This window comes from Procambarus clarkii, chromosome 15 (assembly GCF_040958095.1).
Source record: "Procambarus clarkii isolate CNS0578487 chromosome 15, FALCON_Pclarkii_2.0, whole genome shotgun sequence".
Taxonomy (NCBI): Eukaryota; Metazoa; Arthropoda; class Malacostraca; order Decapoda; family Cambaridae; genus Procambarus; species Procambarus clarkii.
The window spans coordinates 3,275,280-3,294,276 of record NC_091164.1 but is presented as its reverse complement, the minus strand read 5'-3'; the positions used below and the strand labels follow the sequence as shown (position 1 = coordinate 3,294,276).

Sequence of the window (18,997 nt, the reverse complement as noted above, 5' to 3'; positions counted from 1 at the left end):
CACACACACTCGATTCCTCCCATGACTTGGTTACTGTGTAGGAAGTACTAGTAATATTAGATGGTAGCCAACCCAGCACTTGTACAGAACAGTCCAGTAAATAGGAAACGAGGGTTACTGTGGCAGGTTTATTTGTTCAGCTAGCAAGAGTGCTAACATTTAACTCAAGAGCTGTACTTGTACATTTTTTTAGAGGATACTAAAACAATTATTAACATCATAGCCACTTTTATTTTTGTTAATTCTAAGCAATAGTCAAATATTAAGAATTGATTAGGGAGCAAACAACCTGACCATGATTTATCCACTTCAAAACTAAATTAAAACTCAAATAGTTGCAACTTAAGAACGTACTGTGACTAAGTAGTATCTTGGCCACAAATACAGAGAATAAGGCATCAATATAATTAATGACAAGCATAACAATTGGAAAACAGGTCCATAAAAACTAGCTCTATAGCAATCTGACTTTGATATAACTATGATATGTACACGTATGGTCACTTGAGTCAGCGTATCAAGGCTGATTTAACATTGTTAGAACTGTAACAGCCCTTCACTAAAGAAAAACCTAAAGGTTTCACTTTTCACTTAATGACACTTTAACTGGGAGACTTATCACATTTAGGGTTTTTTCATTTTGCACCATTGACACATGACTACAACGCTTATGCTCATTTTATATGCAAGCTGAAAAATGAATTTTTTATTATACATATCTATACAAAACTGTCTAACCACACACTGTGCTTAAAAACCAAACCTTCCTTTTGATTTAGGTATATACCACTAGTTAAATCAAAATAAACTGGGTCATCTGTAGTCATGAAATTATAATTCTTTCTCTAAAGTTGTGCATAATCAGCTTGAGCAGAAGACATGCTAACTTCTCTTTCCTCCAAGACTTGATGTACACAATAATCTACCAGGAGCGTATAAAAACTGATATGGATGTAACAGAGGATGGAATAGAAACAAGCATGTCATCAGCTTTTTCAGATATTAACAATACAAATAGATTTGTCCAAGTAAAAAAACATCCTACACAATTACACCAAAAGTGCTTCTTCCTCAGCAGTTACACAGCCTTTGACTCCACTGCATCAGAAGCATCAGAGTCGTCCTCATCGCTAGGCAAGTCGCTCTCCCCCTCTTGGGTCATTGTGGCCACCAGAGTGCCAACTGCCTTCCCCAGGTCTCCTATAAACAAATATTTTTAGTGTGAAACCCATTGCTCAAGCCAATATTATACGGCAAACCTCCAACAACCATGCAACGCACTGTCTCATTATTAACCAAAACACATTTAAACCTTACCATCCTGAACTTCTACTATATGGAGCTGCATGTAAAAAAGAAAAATATATATATATATATATATATATATAGATATGTTTTATTATTTTCAGGCTTAATATTTACTTTGCTCTTGCCTAAAATATCCACAAACATGCTGTTATAACATTACAATTACTAATATTTGTTTTGACTTCTGTATATATTACAAAAAAAACTTTGATCAACCTCAGATTCAAATCTATGCATATTCCAGCAAGAATATGCACAGAATTAAAAGCTATACCTTAGATAAAAATTACACTTAGATAAAAAATGATCTCTTATTACCAATGTCTTGTCAAATGCAAACAGTGACATGAAATTAAATGTCTTTACTTCAATAAGTAATTAACTTTATGTAGTCAAATCTAGTTATATATAAGTTATTTAAACAGTAATTCTTGCAATCAAAATACTGTATATGCATGCTTACAATTGCAACTATATACTGTATATCAACCTGTTATACAATATTGTAAAAAAAAAATCACGCTCATAGGTGCATATCTCGATTAAATGATCGTATGGATACATTTTGCCTCTCTCCACATACATAATCACTCTCACTCTCAATTACAATATTATACATACTTTTGTTATTTAGCTCATTGCCCCAGCCATATTCAACAACAAATATACAGGGCTTCCTTGAAAATCCAAACGTCCATACAATAGATCCATCTAAAGAGCAAATGAAATTCACCTACCAGGTCTTCCCTTCAAATTTTGGGTTTGTCAGAAAAAAGTGCAGACACAAAAGTGTGCAGCAGTACAGTCTGAATCATTAGGTAAAGTGATTTCTTGCAGATTGTTTAATCCAAATTTCTGGTACTACATTGTGCTTTTTTGTACAGTGGAAATGGTACAAATTTCCACTAAATTATTAAAAGTGCCAAAAATTCTATTATTAATTCGAATACGTTCCACAAGATATTCCATAGGTGAACTTTATTATAAAATATGTTTGGGCTATTTGGGTTTTGGGAGACCATTTGGGAGGTCTGGGGGTCAGACCCCCAGACCCCCAGTGCTATGACCCCCACTCAATTTGGGGGTCATAGCACTACCTAATGAACAGTACGCTTTGGGGCTGGATCCTGGGAAATTCTGGAAACGAGGATTTCTTGACATTACACAACCAGGTCTTTGAAATGTGCTACGCAATTGGTTGTCTTAAGACAAGACTCCCTTTTTCTTTATTTATCCAACTATGTCCTCATCTCACTCAATTTTTTTTTTACATCCTTTATATACAGTAAACAATGTCTCGACTTAAACAGTATGAATAATTAGGACATTCAGAGATTACACCAGCACAGGCTTCTAAATCAACTTTTTCATTTCATTCCCTAATTCTCATTTGGCTTTTCTTTGTCATTTATCAAACTGTGTAATGATAAATACACTAAACATTGCATTGTATTACACTCTATATACCATCCTCTCTGTATACTGTACTCTAATTTGCGTATCTGTCTTCGATAAAACTTTTGTAAACACAATGTTTTCTTTCTCCCTCTCCTCCATAATCTTGTCCTTCGACCACAAAGAAATGCTGCTTGCGTGTAATGTCTTTCATTCATAAAAAAAAAAATTCCACATCCACCCTCACAATCTTAGCATCAAACATTTATACCCATTCATCTATTACAGAATTTAACATTATTAATCATCACTCCTATCGGTCTTCCACATACACTCTACTTATGTATTTCATTAACGTATAAAAAATGCTAAATCATATACCACAACCATGCATAAATTCTATATTTCAATCTCCAGATGTACATATGCCTGGCACTTTTTCTCTACATCCTCAGTTAACCTTAAAAAATTTGAATATAATTCACTGTCACAATAAGCTTATTCTTCAATTATGGCAAATGTCTATGCACTAGATCTGCAATTTTTCATCATTTTCATTACTGTGTTTCAAACTTTCTTGTAGGAGATGTCTGTAGAGATAAAACCAGAATAGGGAACAAGCACCTCCATACTCCGGTATATCGTCCATAGCAATATCTTTTCCACTCCACGGACTGTGCAAAGTGCTCTTCATAAGTAGACGTGTCAAAATAGCTTTATCAAACCCCCTTAGCAAATTTTTCTCATAACCATTTTCTACTACTAGTGCACAGTTCACATATATATAGGGATCCCGGTAGTACAGTCGGGTTTGTTCTCGACTTGCAATCGGGAATTCTAGGTTCAAATTCTGAGCGGGACATAAATGGTTGGGCTCATTTCCTATCATTTAATGCCTCTGTTCACCTAGCAGTAAGTAGGTACTCGGGAGTGAGTTAGCTTGTTGTGGGGCTGCATCTTGGGCAGGGTCAGTAATTAAACCTTGGAGAGGGGGGATCTTGATGTAAGCCTAACACATATCAATACACTCTGGCTGCCTGTCCCCTGACAACAAATTACTGTATTATAATTCTATGCTCATATCCATGCACAGGTTGAGGCCTTCATCTCCAACATTTTGTCAGTTCATAACTGATAGTTTCCAACTTCTATTCCTGTGCACGCTAAGAAATGTTTGGCCAAATTGTGTTTACACCTGATGCCTCTGTTCACCTACCAGTAAATATGTATCCAGGAGTTAAGTAGCTGTTCTGGGTTACATCCTGGGGAACATCAATTGATGGCCAAGGAGGTCCTGAATTTGCCTAAAAGGTTTTCTGTACATGACAATGGGCAAACATACACCACATACTTAATCTTGCATGAATTTATTTTCTTTCATATCTCAAATTATAAAAATACTTTTGCTTCCATCTCAGCTACATATCATAAAGCCTATATACACCTTACAGTTGCATTCACTCCAGTAGTACATATAGTCACTACATCCATAACTACAGGCAACGTGTCACTTGCTTCGAATGTTTTCACAAATAATGTTTACTATATTTGATATACACATTGAGGCTTTGTATCCTTTAAGACCAATCACAGTATGTGTTAATAATTAAATATTTCCTTACCGTTTCACAAGAAAATTGACTTACCCTTATGATGATATCTATATGCAGTAATTTTTTCATGCAAATTATTAACTACCATTTCAAAAGATAATCATGCTAGACTTCATTTTACCTTAGAGGTATATGAAGCACTTGAAATTAGTAACGTTTTACATGTGCTATAATTACGGAAAGAAATAGAAAACGTCTAATAATCTAATAAGGCATTATTTTAATGTAGGCAAAGGAAAATGTTGGAGCATTCACACACAATATTAGAACAATCAACTCTCCAATACAATTACTCTTTACAAGCTGCCAGGTCTCATCACAGCTGTAAAGGGCTTTATAGCAAAATAAATATTTAAGCAAATCATACACTAAACAGAATAACAACTCTTTAAAGTTCATTCTTTTAACGAATTCCGATCATGCATTGTTGCCAATTGTACCTGCACGTGAGAAGAGGTTGCCCACATGGGCCACATTTCCCATAGGAGGGGGTGGCGGCCGTACATACTCGCTCATTTGATCTAACCCATCGTAAGCACTGCTGGCACCTGCTGTGCCATCACAGCAGACAAAGAGAGCCCAACACCGTGTTAGTATGATGCCCTATATCTCATTACTATGAGGGTGCATCACCATGAAAGGACATTTACAAAACTTACAGACTTCTAAAGATACTCAATAATTAATAGTTAATTTTTAAAGTAAAGTACTTTACATTACAATTTGAGTAATTATATCTACAGCATAGATGACTTTCAGTTTATCAATTGGGTTTATATACCGGGTATATCTCATAACAAAATTATTTCTCACCTTGAGTCGAGTGCCCATTGATTTTAGCAGGAGAGTCCATGGCCAACTGACTAGCAGTGACAGACTTGGTTTGCAGAGTTCCTGACTTGTTGGGTGAACTCATACCGCCAGGCTGGAAAAAAAAAAATTGTGAAAAGTGGGTACACTGTGCATACGTACTATCAAATTTAACCTCTGAGCTATGCCCCTTTCATGCATACATAGGCTTGGTCCTTGAACTTTTTAAAAGAAATATCACTATCTTAAAAATAGAAAAAAGTAATACAGGTATTAGGAAATATAAGGCCACATGACTGCTGGCTCACATAGCAAACACTGACATCTTATGCCAAACAGGAACCACTATGGCTATCTTGAGGTTATCTTTAGATGATTTCAGAACTTAACGTCCCCGCGGCCTGGTCCTCGACCAGGCTTCATTTTTTTGTTACACACTCCCAGGAAGCAGCCCGTAGCAGCTTTCTAACTCCCAGATACCTATTTACTGCTAGGTAAACAGACCATCAGGGTGAAAGAAACTCTGCCCATTTGTTTCCGCCTCCACTGGGGATCGAACCCGGAACCTCAGGACTATGAATCCGAAGTGCTGTCCACTCAACTGTCAGGCCCCTACTGTTGATGGCTACTGAAGGAAGCTGCAGGAGTACTGTGCTATCCATTAATTAGAACGTTCATTAAAACAGTAGAGATTGCAGAGCTCCCAGAAATCTAGAAAGAGGGAAGTGTAGACCCAAAATTTAGAAAAAGAGTAGAGTACAGATGAAGTAAACTATAGATCAGTCTCACTTGCATGTATTATGTACAAAATACTGGAAAAAAAGATAACAGTATTTTATATAAAATACTATCATCTTTTGCAGTGGGCCAGCTGGAGTTTATCCATGCTAAGTGCAGTGGGCCAGCTGGAGTGGATAAACTTTACGATTGAGACAGCACAGGTCCAGAGAGAGAATTGGTAGACTTCATTTTTCTAGATTCTCAAAAAGATTTTGATAAGTCTAAAACAAAAGGCAAGTTTAGGATGGAGATAAAAGCTGGTAAAACTGAAGGATGTGTCAATCTGGAGGAATGTGGCAAGAAAGATCCTACAGGGCCTGACCTTAGGAAGGGAAGGGAACTATCAGGAGAAAGTGCCAAGTCAATATGACCCCTAGGAGCTGCTCCTAGTTAATAAATCTGCTGGAGCATAATTGTACAATTTGCAGAGATAAAAATCATAAGAGAAAATACAGTAGGGAAAGGTAGTAAACCAATAAGCATGGAGATTTGAAATTCAGTATCTGGAAGAGATTATGTGTGGTTATCTCCTTGACAATGGAAGTTTGGAAATGGAATTCATATTGTGGTTGACTAACCTCTCCTAATAGCTGTCGTAGTCGATGAAGCTGAGCTTCTAGTTGCCTGTTATGTTCTTCTAAGATTCCCATTCGAGCTTCAAGGCGTCCCTTATGCTGCCGAAGAAGCTTTGCCTCAGCCAGCATGTCCGCTTCTGAGCGCTGACCACCAAGACCATCATCAGGTGGAGAGCCCACAGGTTGCTGCGACTTCAGCCGATCATATTCAGCCTGGAGTACACTGTTCTCTTCCTCAAGTGCCCTGAATGTCAAAAAATAAGAAATGGTAATATATGTTATACTGATGACCATGGGGAAAATTTTTCTAATGTTCACATTATATTTTATTGTATGGCATGAAATGTGTGTGTTCATATAAAGCCTCGTGCTGCACAAACTTGTTCTTTATAAAGTATTTTTGTAAATTCCCCATTAACCCTTAAGCTGCTAAAGGATCCTGAGGAGATTTACACCCGTGTGCAAGAAAAAATTCTAAATTTTTTTTTCATCTTCTAAAAATGTTAATTTGTGTTCCCTGAGCACGGGGAAAAAAAAATCATAGGTGACATTTTGGCTGCAATAGGCCGGGAAAATCTGGCAAAATGTGGGCAAAATACAGACATGAGTTATAATGAGTACTGTATATTTGTTGCATTTGCCTAGATCTGCTGTTGAAGTAATTAGTCAAGTAGGACTACAGTATTAGGAGTGTTTTAGTAATAAAAATTTATTGCTTTAAACTGACTTCCCTGTTTTCATGTTTAGTAGATGGATTCTGTTCTAGTAGAAAGTAAAATAAGTAACAACAATTTAATTATTTTCTTACTCCCAAACACTTCATCCTTCCTCATAGAACAGACAAAGTTTAGGAAATTAAATTTTGTTTATTTTCTGATAGTATCTTTTTCCTAGATGATGCATCATGTATGTTGAATATCCATTACATTGTTTTATACGGGACCACTCCTAATTATATCTTCCTTAAAATAGCAGACAGAGCATTTTATCCCAGAGTGGCTAGCTTCGGAGGTTTCTAGTTCATTAACGGGAAAAATACCGAAGACATAACTAACCTGATCATTTGCTCCAGCTCATCTTTCTGTTCAGCATCAACAGCAGCCATGATTTGCAATGGAGACCGTGGCACAGGTAGCGGGGCATCAGAAGAACTCAACGACTGGCAATATTGGGCAATCAGTCCATGCTCGTCCTCACTGGTGGAACAAATATTATACCAATTATAATTGAGAATGGTTACAGTTGAGAATTATAACTGATTAAATAAGAAGGGTCACAAACATTTTATGACCAAATATGTATTGCAACTTTTATTAATTTTAGCATAGTACATTAATTCACTTTTCTCTTTACTTGTTGAACACTTTCACAAACCTGTCAGGAGTAGAATTTGAGTTTGTTCTAAGCTCGACCTCGGCCAGACGAGAAGCATACAGTTCTAGGCGTGAGTGCATGTCTTGGCTGGTGACGTTGTGCTGAGGGGATGGTGATGGTGACTCTAATGGATCGCCCTTAAGGAATATTGAAGTATTAACTTCCATTGATATTTACATTATCAGAGACTTTTATCATCCCTCCCACTATATAATTAAAAGGTTAAGCCATTACAACCACCTTGGTATTGATACTTATTGTTGTATAATAATAATATCCATTGCACTTGGAATTCTATTTGTTTATTGTTTGGTTGACAATAGGTTAAAAAATAATGCTCCTGGATGTGTCTTAATCATTAGGTATGTGAAATCTCATGATCCAAATTTTGTTTTCTTGCATTGTGTTTACATTTGAATTCATGTATGAAGCTATTCTCAGTGTCTTATTTTCTGGTACATGTGTATTTTATCGTAAGTATTTTGACATTTCTAGACATTTTTGCACCAGTAACTTCCTGCCAACCTTGCTACACATTTTTTTTTAGCTTATACTGTAATTATGATGTCTATTTCTGCCTCCTTCTGGTTTCAAAAACTCTTCCCTGTCTTATTTGTGTTTCCTTCATGCAAGTCTTTGAGTAGAGCAAAGTATATGTAGATTTTTGTAATTCTTTATCTAGAATATGTCATTTATTTTGATGTTATTCATTAAATCTATGGCTCTTTCCTTTGATACCAATAAACACAAAACATTTAAATGGAAATACAGTATACAATTAAAAATATATAAAATTTGAATTCAATTGGTATGCACCAAAATTGTAATTAAAGACATCTTGGATATTGACAAAGTTTTGTGTTTATAAACAATCTCTTCCTTTAGCTACTGTAGAGTTTTGATGATACTGTACTTTAATAAAAAATTATTGTAGTAAATAATAGATTATAATAGATTAGCTTTACTTTAAAATTACATTATCTAATTTTTTTTGCAGTAACCAACCAACCAATTTATTCAATTAGGGCCAACAACAATAGTATCAATGCCTAGTCATATTTCTAGGACCCATCAGGTCCATCATTATCAATAATAGATTAGTGACTGAAGTTACAATTATAGAATTCAGCAACTACACAAATTACGTTAAAGACATTTTTACACCAACATCGGTAAATTACTTATAATTTGTAATGCCGATACATACAATTTTGGGTGACATCAAGTATTCTTACCTCCAGTACAGTTTGCACTGGTAGATAGCCCTTCTTGGTATGCTTTTGCAGAGATCTTTTTGACTTGAATTTATTCTTGAGTGCTTTCGTAAAATCTTTCACATCTTCGCCAGCAGTAGTCTGTAATTTGTATCATTATTAATGATGGTATAATTAGTACCATTATGGTAATTATGATAATGTGGAGTACAAAAATATAATCTTGGTACAGTACTGTATATCAAGACTACAATACTAGACAGCATTTTTATATTAAAAACATAGAGGATATTACTCTCCAGGTAATTTAATACTAACCGCTGTGCAGTACTCGTGCATGGGGTGTGTAATTTTGTGGCTCTTGCCACTCCTTCCATCGAAGAAACACCGCTGGCACATGTCAAAGCTCAAACACTTGAGACATCGGTATCTCAAGCCTACAATTGGATAAGCTTTGCAGATGTTGCATTTAACCTGTAAATAAGGTTAAATTATTGTATCAAAATATTATGGAAGATCTTACACCAACATAATATCATATGGACCCCTGCATTGAAATTCTTTGGGAAAAAAATATACTTGTTATACAAAAATATATTGTACTGAGAAACAATTACATTCATGATAATATTAGAATCAAGTACAATACTAGTTTGGATATTTTGCTGAATGTTCTCAGATATTTATCCATACCTGATGCTGAATGCTTTCTGAAGCAGCAACACGATGCAGGACAGCCAGCCACACAAGTGACTGAGGTTCCTGCTGCACCCATGTCAGGAAATGCACAGCCTGTGAAATAACATGTACCTTGAATATTTGTATTATGCAGTTAGTCTTATAGTACACCATATTCAGATAGGGTTAGCCACAAGATATAATTCATCGTATCTGGGGGGACAGGAATGGAATGGAAGAATCAGGAGGCCATTTCGACTATCACAGGGAAGGGGTCAGGATAAGGATTTGGGATAGGAAAGGAGGGGGGTAAAGGAATGGTGCCGAACCACTTGGAGGGTCGGGGATTGAACGCCGACCATGCACGTTAGGCTTATATCAAGGGTCCCCCATCCCCCTGTTCCCCAGGTCGAATTACTGACTCCGCCCAGGAGGCAACCACACAAGTTGACTAACTCTTCAAGAGTTATTATTACTAATTATTATTAATAACTACTGTAGTTATTACTACACCCTACTTATTGCTAGGTGAATAGCGGCATTAGGTGATAGGAAATGTGCCCAATTACTTCTGCCCTGCTCGGATATTTTGATATTGGTAACCACATTCTAGAGGTGAATAAGTATTTCCAGATACACAATACTGTATATACTTTAAATAACTTATTTTTATTTTTCCATCTTCATCTTCCTAAAGATATAACTGCTTCAGAGGTTTTATTAAATAACCCTTGAAATAATAAACAAGTAATGAGGCTAAATCTGCAATGTTAGTGTAAATTTACAAGATTTAATTATTAGATTATTTCCTAATAATATTCAATTTCTCGATTGTCAGAATTGAGAAATTGTATTTTTGTTTATAATTTTATGGCAACAAGTAGTGTACACATTTAATAACCACTGATTATACATTGGCACCTCGATTAACGACCAGCTCTATCTACGAGCATTTTGAGTAACATGCGAGCCACTCGCAGAACATTTGTCTCTACTAATGAGCTTTTCCTTGATTAACAAGCATTTCCGCTGGTTCTCGGACACCTTTTACGACAGTTTTGTTCTTGTTTTGCAAGGCAAGTTTTCCACATGACGAGCTCGGTGCCGGAACAGATTAAACTCGTTAATCGAGGTGCCACTGTATTTGTGATTATACTTTTGTATGTAGACTTTGTAGGACCTGCATATGCATCTTGAAGTTCTAGTATATTTTAAGAGGTACATTACATGACTTTTGCAATGCCAGTTAACTGTACAGTATTTATAACAAGTACAATTAAACAGTATACAGGTACCCCAAAATCTAAACCTCAAAATAGCAGACGCTAACAGGGTTGAATTGAAAACTGTCTTGATTGTTTGACCACGTAGAAGCAGATCCCATAAAAAATGCTGGATAATATCAGGATCTAAAGATTTACTGATATATATTTTAAACTCATTAATGCATTAATATTTTCATTTATTTTTAAGTACAATTCTTACCTCAATTGTTTCCCTGTCCTTGCCAGCTTTAGTAAAGCAACTGCGGACAGATGGCTCAATGTTAGATCCACCGAAGGCAGCTACCTCGCCTAGCTGTCGAGGTACTTGTACACAGTCATGTAGCAAGAGACCAAGCTTCCTCTGGTCCACAAGGCGATTTGGGTCCGCAATCAACCGGAACATATCTGAAGAACCCAAATTATTTAAATTGGCATCAGGTTACATAAGTAGCATCCCTAATTGTGCACAGATTTTTGTTTAATAACTTCTTTATATTAAATGAGCCTAAACAAATTATGCACAATATACAAACTTGCAAATTATTTCTTAATCACTTGCAAATTGTCATCAAGAACTGTACACAATATATTTCATTCAAAGTAAAAGTGCCCAACCACTTGGGCTGGACGGTAGAGCGACGGTCTCGCTTCATGCAGGTCGGCGTTCAATCCCCGACCGTCCAAGTGGTTGGGCACTATTCCTTCTCCCTGTCCCATCCCAAATCCTTATACTGTCCCCTTCCCAGTGCTAAATAGTCGTAATGGCTTAGCACTTTCCCTTGATAACTCAAAGTAAAAGTAAATTTAGTATTAATACACTGTACAGTATATATATTCTTACACTGACCATACATAGGAATACAAATCTTGAACCTAATATTGTAATAAATTAACTTTAATAATGCTTTATAAACTGAATATTTGAACTTTGCAAGTAACAATCATTTGGAAACTAACGATTTCTTAACCCTTTGGCTGCTACATATTTTTCAGCTTTAATGCTACAGATGGTTGAAAAGCAGTCAAAAAACTAAATTTTCATATTACATATTTCATCTAGTAAGAAAAAACGTTTTCCAGCGGTGCAATTAAATAAAATTTTTTTAATTGTGACACAAATTAAAACAAAATTGAGAATGGGGGTGGGGGGGGGGGAAGAAGGGGGCTCTGGTGGATTTTTCTTCATTTGCCATCAATCACTTCAGGCCAGAAAATGGTGAACTAGTTTTGAACACAAAGATGAATACAGTTCCTGTACATACTAAAGAAAAGCTCTCTCCAAACTTATTGATCACCTCCATATTGTACAAAACATGTAAAACATTTAAACTTTAATAACATACCTTATTACAATTTTATATACAGTATTTATTTTTATTTTGCACACAAATAAGTATTCACCTAGTTGGTGAATACTTTGTAGGACCTGCATATACTGTTATTTGTGTGTAAAATGGTATTGAATATTGTGAGGTAATATAGTGAGGGTTTGAAGAAAGCATATTTGGGGTGATAATTGATTCAGTTCCCAGGGCCCTCTTTTAAAGGTTAGAGAGCTTGGTCAAACAAACAAAATTCTATTTACCACTGTCATTTAGTGGTCGATTCACAAAAATATGACTATCATTTAGCACAGCCAAAGAGTTAAACATACTCGCTGAGAATACAAATGCAACTTACATCTATATTTTTCTTCAAGATGACCCCTACAAAGACAAACCAGCCCAATCTTGAATGAGAGCACTCTCATTTGCCCTGTTCTCTGGCTGTCATACACATTCAGAAGCCAGTTAAGGCAAAGATCCATTGCTAGAGTTGTGTTGACATCAGGGTGGTCAGCTGATATATTGGCATACAGAGCAGAAAGTACCACCACCATGTCGCCAACGTCAATCAAACGGTCGTTTTGGCCGCGTAAGCCATGTTCGTCAAATATATCTGTAGCCATCTGCATTTTGGCACGATCCACTGTTTAAAAAAAAAAAAAAAATTAAGGATGATCAAATATATATACACGTATATATATAATACATAGCCAGACAACAAAGGCACTTGGAAGGGGAGTGTAACATGTTCCTAAAAGCAGTCATTTGACCAAGATTATAGTGAAGAAGAGACTACCCAAGCAAAGCTCTTATTCTGTAGCACACATTATAATATATATATATCTCATATATAGATTTACTCATATCATATAAAATATATACTCTATATCATACATATTGAGTATATAGATATACTCAATATGTATGGATATGAAGTAGAGTAAATCTGAACTGGGAGGGGAGGGGGTGTTGAATAAGAGGATGTGTGTCAGAGTGAAGTGACAACTTGAACTACTACTGTTACTTCATATTTGTAAATTATATCCCAAAAGAGGTAGGAGCATGCATAACAATATTTTATATACACTGTAAAGATCAAAGAGTGACTGCAAGATTAAACAGGGGTTACCTAGACATACAAAAAGATATACAACTACTAGAGTTAAATCCCAAAAAGTAAAATATATAAATGAGTTATAAGAGGTGGAAAGGAAGCCAAAAAGACTGTACAATATATGGGGGAGCGAGTTGCAGAAATCAAAAAAAGGAAAAGTTCCTGGGAGCATATATAATGCCAACCTTAACACTGTAGGCACATCAACATAATAGCATCGGCAGTACACTGTATGCAAAACTAGTGAACATGACGATGACATTAAAAATTTAAGACAGGAATCCTACAGAGCACTGTTCACTGTATATTGGACTATTCTTCGAATATGCACCTTCAACATGGAATCCACATACTTGATAAAGCACAACAAAATTTATAGTCCATGACAGTTTGTAGAAATGGGTAAGAGAAATTAGGTATAATAGTATTAGAAGAGAAGCACCACAGACAATATTCTCGCAAGATACTGTACTAAGAGGAATAGACAAGGAGGATGAAACCAGTTAATGGAAAATAAATTGAGGGGAAGACTTGTGGAAGTTGGAAATACAAGTATCTGAAAAATATGAGGAAGTACTATACTTGTATATAATGAGTGTAAACTAGTGGAATGAGTGCAAGCAAGAAGTGGTGGAACCAACTACCATTCACAGCTTCAAGAGGAAGTATAATGATAATACTGTAGAATGTTGAAAGGTAGAAATACAACAAAAGTTGGAGTTGTAGGGTTAAATGATACAAGCCTGTATATATATATATATATATATATTGTGCCCATGCTATATTTGCCACATTAACGTTATTCACTATTCATATAACTATAAAAATGAACTTACATGCTAGTTTCTTTTGTAGCATCCGAAGTTTAGTGGCTGTACGGTAAGCTGAGAACTTGATATGGTTGAACTCTGTGAGCGAGTCTAGTAAGTCCATCATTATAGGATGGTCCCAGTGGGTACTTTCCTGGTCATGGCTGAAAGATTTTGAATTGGTTATAAAAGATCTCTACGGTGCTATGATAAAAAGAAATAGCTATACAATTAGTACATTAATGATGTATAGTAAGAGTACTGTACTGTATAAATTTTTTTATAAGAATTTGCATATACAGTACTGTACATTACTTACCAGCATCTTAAGACTAAGTACAAATTGCCAATAAAGAATATTTTTTTTTAATATTTACCAGATAAGAATTTAGTCTTCATAGCTCGCCAAGAACAATTAAAGGAAAATTAATAAATAAAATATAATCATATGGACACATTTTAGCATTCTTGCAGCACCAAAAATAAAGAATAAAAAGTTGCAGAGGACCTACTGGTCCACATATAAGAATGTAAGACATCTTGTACATAAATAATTTTTTTTTTTAAAGCAGCTCCCATCTAAACTCATTTATATACAGTATACAGTACTGTAATTGTAACCTACATACGAATCTAGCTCTCCTACATCTATGGTATTATGTTACCGCATATTTATTTTTATTTGTATATACAACAGTTCTTACATTTTCATAAGAAAGAACATTCTTATCATATCCATATCATCTACTCTTATTTCCAAGCCAGTATGGTATTAACCCAGGCATTTCCTGGGTAGTTTATATGCATTCACAAACATCTTTACAAGCCGATATTAATAAGACAAAGAGGTTTGATAGCAGGAAATTATAATGTAAATTGCTTTAATATAGTTCTCCATTCAGTAATAGCAGCATATTTATATAAAGAAAACTAATATTTTCCTTCAGAAAAACTCATGGAAAACTATCACTACTGAACTGGCTACTTTGTACTTTTATTCTCTGTTTCTATCATCATTGTCAAAAATAATTATTTGATCATAATGTAATTAGTAATAACTCACTTGATGTAATAAGGCACTTTGTTGCTGGTGGTAGCTCTCTCCCAGGGAGGAGAGACTGACGATGCCAGTTGGGCCGGAGTGAGTGGCGTCACCTCCCGTGACCGGCCGGCCACCTGACGCCACCTGTCATTCACCGTTGTCTCCAATGTCTTCCATCTACAATGATAAAACAGTATAATCTAAGAATAGGTAGCGTGCTATTAATAATATAATTCATAAAAATAAGCATATTTTAAAATGTACATGTATCAAAATACATATTGTACACTATTGTATTGTCAAAAAACATGCCTATGTTGTTGTTGTTTTTAGATTCAGCTACTCGGAACAAACGTTCCACGTAGCACAGGCTATGGTGAGCCCATAGTGGACTTAGAACATTCCTAATTTTCAGCTCATAAGGGCACTTATTAGTTTCACTCACTTGCAGATAAACACTAGGATCATTTCAGTGATATCACTATCTGTAAAAACTTCAAATCCAATTAAGGGAAGGGAATTATCAGAGGAAAATGCCAAGTCATTATAACTATATAGCATTTGGAAGGGGTCAATATGGATTTGGAATGGGACGGTGGAAAAAGAATGGTGCCCAACCACTCGGACAGTCGAGGATTGAACGCCGACCTGCATGAAGCAAGATTGTCACTCTACTATCCAGCCCAAGTGGTTTGGCCCCATTCATTTTCCCCATCCCATCCCAAATCCTTATTGCTATATAACCCCCTTCTAAGTGATATATAATCATAATGTTTTGGTGCTTTCCCTTGATAATTCCCTTTTCTTCCTTGGCTTTGAAGTTTATACAGATAGTGATGTCACTGAAATGATCCAAGTGTTTACCTGTGACTGAGTGAAATTAATAAGTGCCCCTATGAGCTGAAAAACCAAGGAAACACAAAATAACATTTACAATATGGTATAATCTGATCAATTTATTAACTGGAGTAACTTGACCATCCATATATTATGAAAATATATTAATTATACAATATTATATATAGTACTATAGCTTCTTCTTGCCTTGAATGCCAACTGCCTCTAACCAGCCCCCTCCAACTGCTTCATGCACAAGTTTAGTGGTTTTGGTTATCCATAGCCTTAACATATTACCGTTTCTTGTTCTGCACCATAATTGTATTTTATGTTGCCTACATCGTAACATACAGTACTTTATTGAATCAATATGATTTTGTGTCAGGGTTCCCTTGGTAGTTGGCTTACATTTGCCCTGCCCCAACTGATCTGAAGGCGTGTACTTCCTCCTCTAAGGGCTGACTCCTCTGGAATCAATACGTCCCTGGGCATGATCTACTCGTTTCCTGCAATGGGAACCTTTTCATTGGCAGTGTATAATTTTACTAGTACTTGCTTCAAATCATGCTTTGCTCTGCTCTGCTCTGCTCTGCTTCTTATGTGGATAGACGCTTTGAGTTTTCTTCAAAGGTGCACTTGGGTTGCAGTGTCATTCTTTTCCAGGACTAATTATGCCTTTTCTCACCTAATGGTTCAGGTTGAGAATTGGTGTTTGTTCTGTAAAGATGCTTCCCTTGCAACTTGCAAGTTTGCTTGCCTGTGTATTGCACTAGGTAGCTAGCATCCCTTGGCCTCATTGGGGTTTTCAAGGCTTTCTCAGGAAGAAAACACTGCTCAGGGAGCTAAACAAAAATAAAACAGTTGAACCAGATGGAGTTTCACCTTGGGTAGTAAGGGATTATGCATGTGAGATTAGCACCCCTACAGATTATCTAACAAAATCCTTCCAAACAGGAAAACCTAGCTGACAGAAAAAGGTATACTGTAGTTCCAATCCATAAAAATGGAAACGGGGAAGACCCACTTAACTATGAGCTGTATCACTGACAAGCATTGTAGTAAAAGCATTAGAAAATATTCGGATGTACAGAGCATGTAAAATGATATAATAATGGAAATATATATATATTTCCACATATAATATATGTTTTTGAAGTCCACATATAATATGTGGACTTGAAAAAAGTTTATGACAGAGTACGGCAAACTTTGGTAGAGAAATTACACACACACAACCCTAGAAGTTATGTAACAAGTCTGTGTCATAATGCAGATGCTGCAGCTAAATCTTTACAAGCACATAATTGAGTAAAACCAACCTGCACCTCATATATATGACATAAGTGGAAGGGGTGAATTAACCTAATATTAAACAGTTATTTACATAAACTAAATTTTGTAATTTTATTCATACAACTACAGTACAGTACTATTTTATTTTGCTAAACACTATATGTATTGTACTGCACTGTCATTACACCAATGCTTAAAATAACTATTCTATGCAACTGTTACCTGTTATTGAGGTCATGAAGTCTGGCAGAGTTTGCTGGAGTGAGAGGTACATTGTGAGCAGAAAATCGGGCGGCTTGATCATTAACATCATCAACTCCCCGTTGTAAGTCAGCCAGGCCCTCACGGAATTTCTACAGGCAAAATTATCTATTGTTAGTTTCAAAGTCTGCATTTGTAATTGATTTATTTGATCCTCTAACAATCCTATGCTTTAATAATAGGAAGAATACATTATAAAGTAGTTTTGCAATAATTAGAGTACAAAGCACCTCATGTTATGGTAAAAAATAAAAGTGCATTTAAGATTTGTCCTAATCTGAGCTTGTGTATGATTTGTTTTCAAAACTACAGTATATTAAATTTTCTTCAGTTGATCTTGAAACCGCCAAATTTCTGGATGTGAGTACAGTACTCTTTTTCTTAGTCCACCAGGTGGTTTTGATTTAGTGTTGGCTCCTTTTCTTGGATCTGCAGGATCGTTTCTGGCATGGTTTAATATTCTCACAGTTCAGGAATTAGCTGGGGTTTAAGGTGGGTAATGTCTGCATCTTTGGTTAGTGTCAAGAGATCCTCCTCTTTCCTGTTGAGATATTGAAAGCCTTTTAGGTCACCTGAACTTTGCCTAAATAGTCTTCATGTCTAATCAAATTTGGTTGAAGGCAGGTTGCTTAATGTTCTCATGATCACCCCTCTTCTGAATCTGTCTAATTTTGATGGAGTAAGTGATTGAAATTGGATTTGCAAGACATTCGCCGATCAGAAGATGAATCTCTTCCCTTCGGCATGAAACCATTAATTGCCTCTTAATGTGACTCCCTTTTCCAATTGCAAGGTAGGTGTGGTGGATGCTTTTCACTTGGACCAGTCCAGCTTCTCGCTGTGTTGATCCAGTTTGATATCTCTGGGCCACATCATTCTACTGGTTCTCTTGGCAAGTTCATCCCTGGTTCCCAACCTTTCTTACACACCGTCTTCCAATCCCGGGACTATGCCTCCTCCAGATTATTGATAACTTGCCTAGATTGTTCAATTCTGGAGTTTTGAGTTTTTTATATTGCCACCATTGAGGGGATCAGGTGACAGTTCTTTTTTGTCATATATCTACATCCTTCCTTGTGCTATTACAGGTATGAGGTAGCTTTGTGGTCCTTCCAACTTTTGCTTCCTCTTTGTAGTTGTCCTCGTGCCAGTGGTCATGTCCTTTCTGTCTTGGCTCTTTGTGAAGCACAGTCTCATGATCAATACCTGGGATTGTACCTGGATGGGGTTCTGGGAGTTGTTCTAATCCCCAAGCTCGGCCTGGGGCCAGGTTTGAATCCAGTCAATTTACCCCTGGATTTGGG

General features: G+C 36.1%; 1 protein-coding gene across 6 annotated transcripts in view; it reads right to left on the bottom strand.

Annotated features, from left to right (window-relative positions):
- Nucleotides 1-208: 208 nt before the first annotated feature.
- Nucleotides 209-18,997, bottom strand: part of LOC123759043 (uncharacterized) — a 136,799-nt gene continuing 118,010 nt past the window's right edge. Inside the window, exons 4-18 of one of the 6 annotated variants that reach the window (XM_069324882.1) lie at nt 17,655-17,785; nt 15,324-15,479; nt 14,288-14,424; nt 12,693-12,980; nt 11,233-11,417; nt 9,763-9,861; nt 9,388-9,543; nt 9,091-9,210; nt 7,856-7,992; nt 7,537-7,677; nt 6,485-6,725; nt 5,130-5,241; nt 4,757-4,867; nt 1,318-1,342; nt 209-1,200 (exon numbers count right to left, since the gene is read on the bottom strand). In XM_069324882.1, the coding sequence (XP_069180983.1) occupies nt 1,131-1,200; nt 1,318-1,342; nt 4,757-4,867; nt 5,130-5,241; nt 6,485-6,725; nt 7,537-7,677; nt 7,856-7,992; nt 9,091-9,210; nt 9,388-9,543; nt 9,763-9,861; nt 11,233-11,417; nt 12,693-12,980; nt 14,288-14,424; nt 15,324-15,479; nt 17,655-17,785 (2,109 nt within the window). In that variant the 3' untranslated portion in view covers nt 209-1,130. The remainder of the gene's footprint in view (nt 1,201-1,317; nt 1,343-4,756; nt 4,868-5,129; nt 5,242-6,484; nt 6,726-7,536; nt 7,678-7,855; nt 7,993-9,090; nt 9,211-9,387; nt 9,544-9,762; nt 9,862-11,232; nt 11,418-12,692; nt 12,981-14,287; nt 14,425-15,323; nt 15,480-17,654; nt 17,786-18,997) is intronic. The other 5 variants (XM_069324883.1, XM_045743793.2, XM_045743790.2 and 2 more) reach the window with 5 other exon arrangements.